General features: G+C 31.0%; 1 protein-coding gene across 5 annotated transcripts in view; it reads left to right on the top strand.

Moving 5' to 3' along the window:
• eIF5 (eukaryotic translation initiation factor 5) overlaps positions 1–1,434 on the top strand; it is a 50,479-nt gene extending 49,045 nt beyond the window's left edge. For all 5 annotated transcript variants that reach the window (XM_014423078.3, XM_014423079.3, XM_014423080.3 and 2 more), the window contains one exon: positions 1,137–1,434. In XM_014423078.3, the coding sequence (XP_014278564.1) occupies positions 1,137–1,256 (120 nt within the window). In that variant the 3' untranslated portion in view covers positions 1,257–1,434. The remainder of the gene's footprint in view (positions 1–1,136) is intronic.
• The last annotated feature ends 795 nt before the right edge of the window (positions 1,435–2,229 follow it).

The raw sequence follows: 2,229 nt of genomic DNA, 5'->3' as shown, positions 1-2,229 counted from the left end.
TATATCTTTCTTCAATGTGTAATTTCAATGTCATACATTTTTCATTTTTTAGCTAGACTATGCACACACAGACTATTTGAAAGAGGATTATTTGGACCCAGAGGACCTCAAAACACATATTCCTATTAAAAACTCTTTTCCAAATTTTTTACAGTTGTAATTGTACCCTTATGTGTCTGCCTCAATATTTGAAAATGCCAACTGTTGGCTGAAGAATCCATATTTTTTCGCTCTAATCTTTTAATGTTTGTGAAAATATTGTGTTGATATCTGTAGCTATTACCGTAATTTCCAAAGGGATGTAAAAAATATAGGACCATTTTGTATGAAGAAATGTATCTACTTTAGATCTATTGAGTGTTTAGCAATTACTAATTCTCCCGTGTGAAGGATAAAGAAAGCTTCTTTTTAAACATTTGACCCATACAATAAAGCCCCAAGTTCATTAGTTCCAGTCAAACAAAAAAGACGACGGATTCTTAAAAAATATTTTTCATATTAAAAAAGAAAACAGTTTATAGAGAAAATTACAGCCACTGAAGCAACTCACGAAATTAATTTAACGGATGATAAAGTGAAAGTATCCATAAGCCAGGGCATGGCATTGGTGTGAAAAACTAGTCGAGATGTGCCCTTGGAATTGGCTTACGGTAGCCATGAGTGGATATTGATGAGGGAGTGTGAAGTGTCTAAGGAAACCGTCAGTTGCCATTGGAAAAGTGAAAAAATGTAGTATAGGCTGGTCCCTCATTAACTTATGCCACAGCAATCTACTACTAAGAGGATAAAAATTTCTAAAATCTTTTTTTCTAATTTCTACCAAACCCACCATACAGTTCAAACATCATTCTATCTTGTTTCACTTTATTATGTTCCATGGCTCATTTTGTTAATAAAAAAAAAAGTTAATACTTTTATAGAGGTTGGAATTGTGGTGCAAGAGTTTTTCGATAGTCATCTCAAAGACAGATGAAATCAAATAACTACCCAAAAGAAGGGTAGACTTAGTGGCTCACAATACGTTATATTTTGTATTATATTAAAGAATTAAAAATATGAACTGTTTATTGAAAAGTGAGCAGTTTTTTCCATTATTACTTATTCCATTTTATATTACATGGTTAATATTGTTTCAGATTGAGTACAACGACCGTGCTAAGACGACTCCATTGAAGGCTACTCCCGTTGCTAAGCCAACTCCTGCTGCAGCCGCTGGTGATGAGGACGGGGACGACTTGGACATTGATGCCATTTAGATCCACTTTCATCTGTCTCACACTCTCTCTCTCTTTCTTTCTCTCTCTTCCCTTTCTTCTAAATCGTTTTATTATAGTCCCTTCTCTCTCTATCTCTCTCTCTCTCTCTCTCCCATCTCACTGTATAGTGCTATATATATAAAGTATATATACTTATAATATATTGTATAGAACAAGATGATTTGTTTGTGTCTTTATAATATATTGGTAATTGGCTCGAAATAAGTTAGTATCCAATAGAGCTGAGCATCGTGAGAAATATTAAGCCGAGACTGCAATGTGCAAGGAATGCAGATAAAGAAATAGTGCATGCATCGTATCCATTAGTTGATGATACGTATTACATCGTTATATAAATAATACCTGCTATAGCACAGCACGGAGAGAAGGATCCAATTACTGTCTTATGCCTACTCGTTGACACAATATAGTATCCTTTTTTATTTTTTCTTGTTTTTTTTTTTTAGGGATTTTAGTTTCTGCTTTTGAAACATTAAATATGGTGCCTGTTAAATGATTTGTTATTTTATTTTTTAGAGTAAAATTAAAAAAGGGAATACGTTTTTTCTGAATTATTATATATTATTTGTGAATCTATTTTAATTGTATGTAATGTATAATGTCAGGTTAGGCATTTATTTTCTATAGTCCATATTATAATTTCATTTGTTTCTGGTATCGAGCATATTTATGTTTTTGGATAAATGTATTTAATAGATAAAAGGGTTTCGCTTATATATTTTTTACTGGTTTTTATAATTGGCTTTTCCGCCATTTATAATAGATTAAAATTTGTTAAAGCGAATACAATAAATAATTCTTTAAGTAAATATAAATTCCTGATAGGAAAAATATTTAAATGTATTATTATATTATTATAACAGTTGAATGTTAGTTTTAAAATTGTTTCTAAATATATTTACTCTTGACTGAGAGCAGAAATCATGTTGTTATTAATAATTATTCCTTTTCC

This window comes from Halyomorpha halys, unplaced genomic scaffold (genome assembly GCF_000696795.3).
Source record: "Halyomorpha halys isolate HHAL.00 unplaced genomic scaffold, Hhal_1.1 Scaffold401.1, whole genome shotgun sequence".
Taxonomy (NCBI): domain Eukaryota; kingdom Metazoa; phylum Arthropoda; class Insecta; order Hemiptera; family Pentatomidae; genus Halyomorpha; species Halyomorpha halys.
This window is presented reverse-complemented; position numbering and strand designations above follow the sequence as displayed.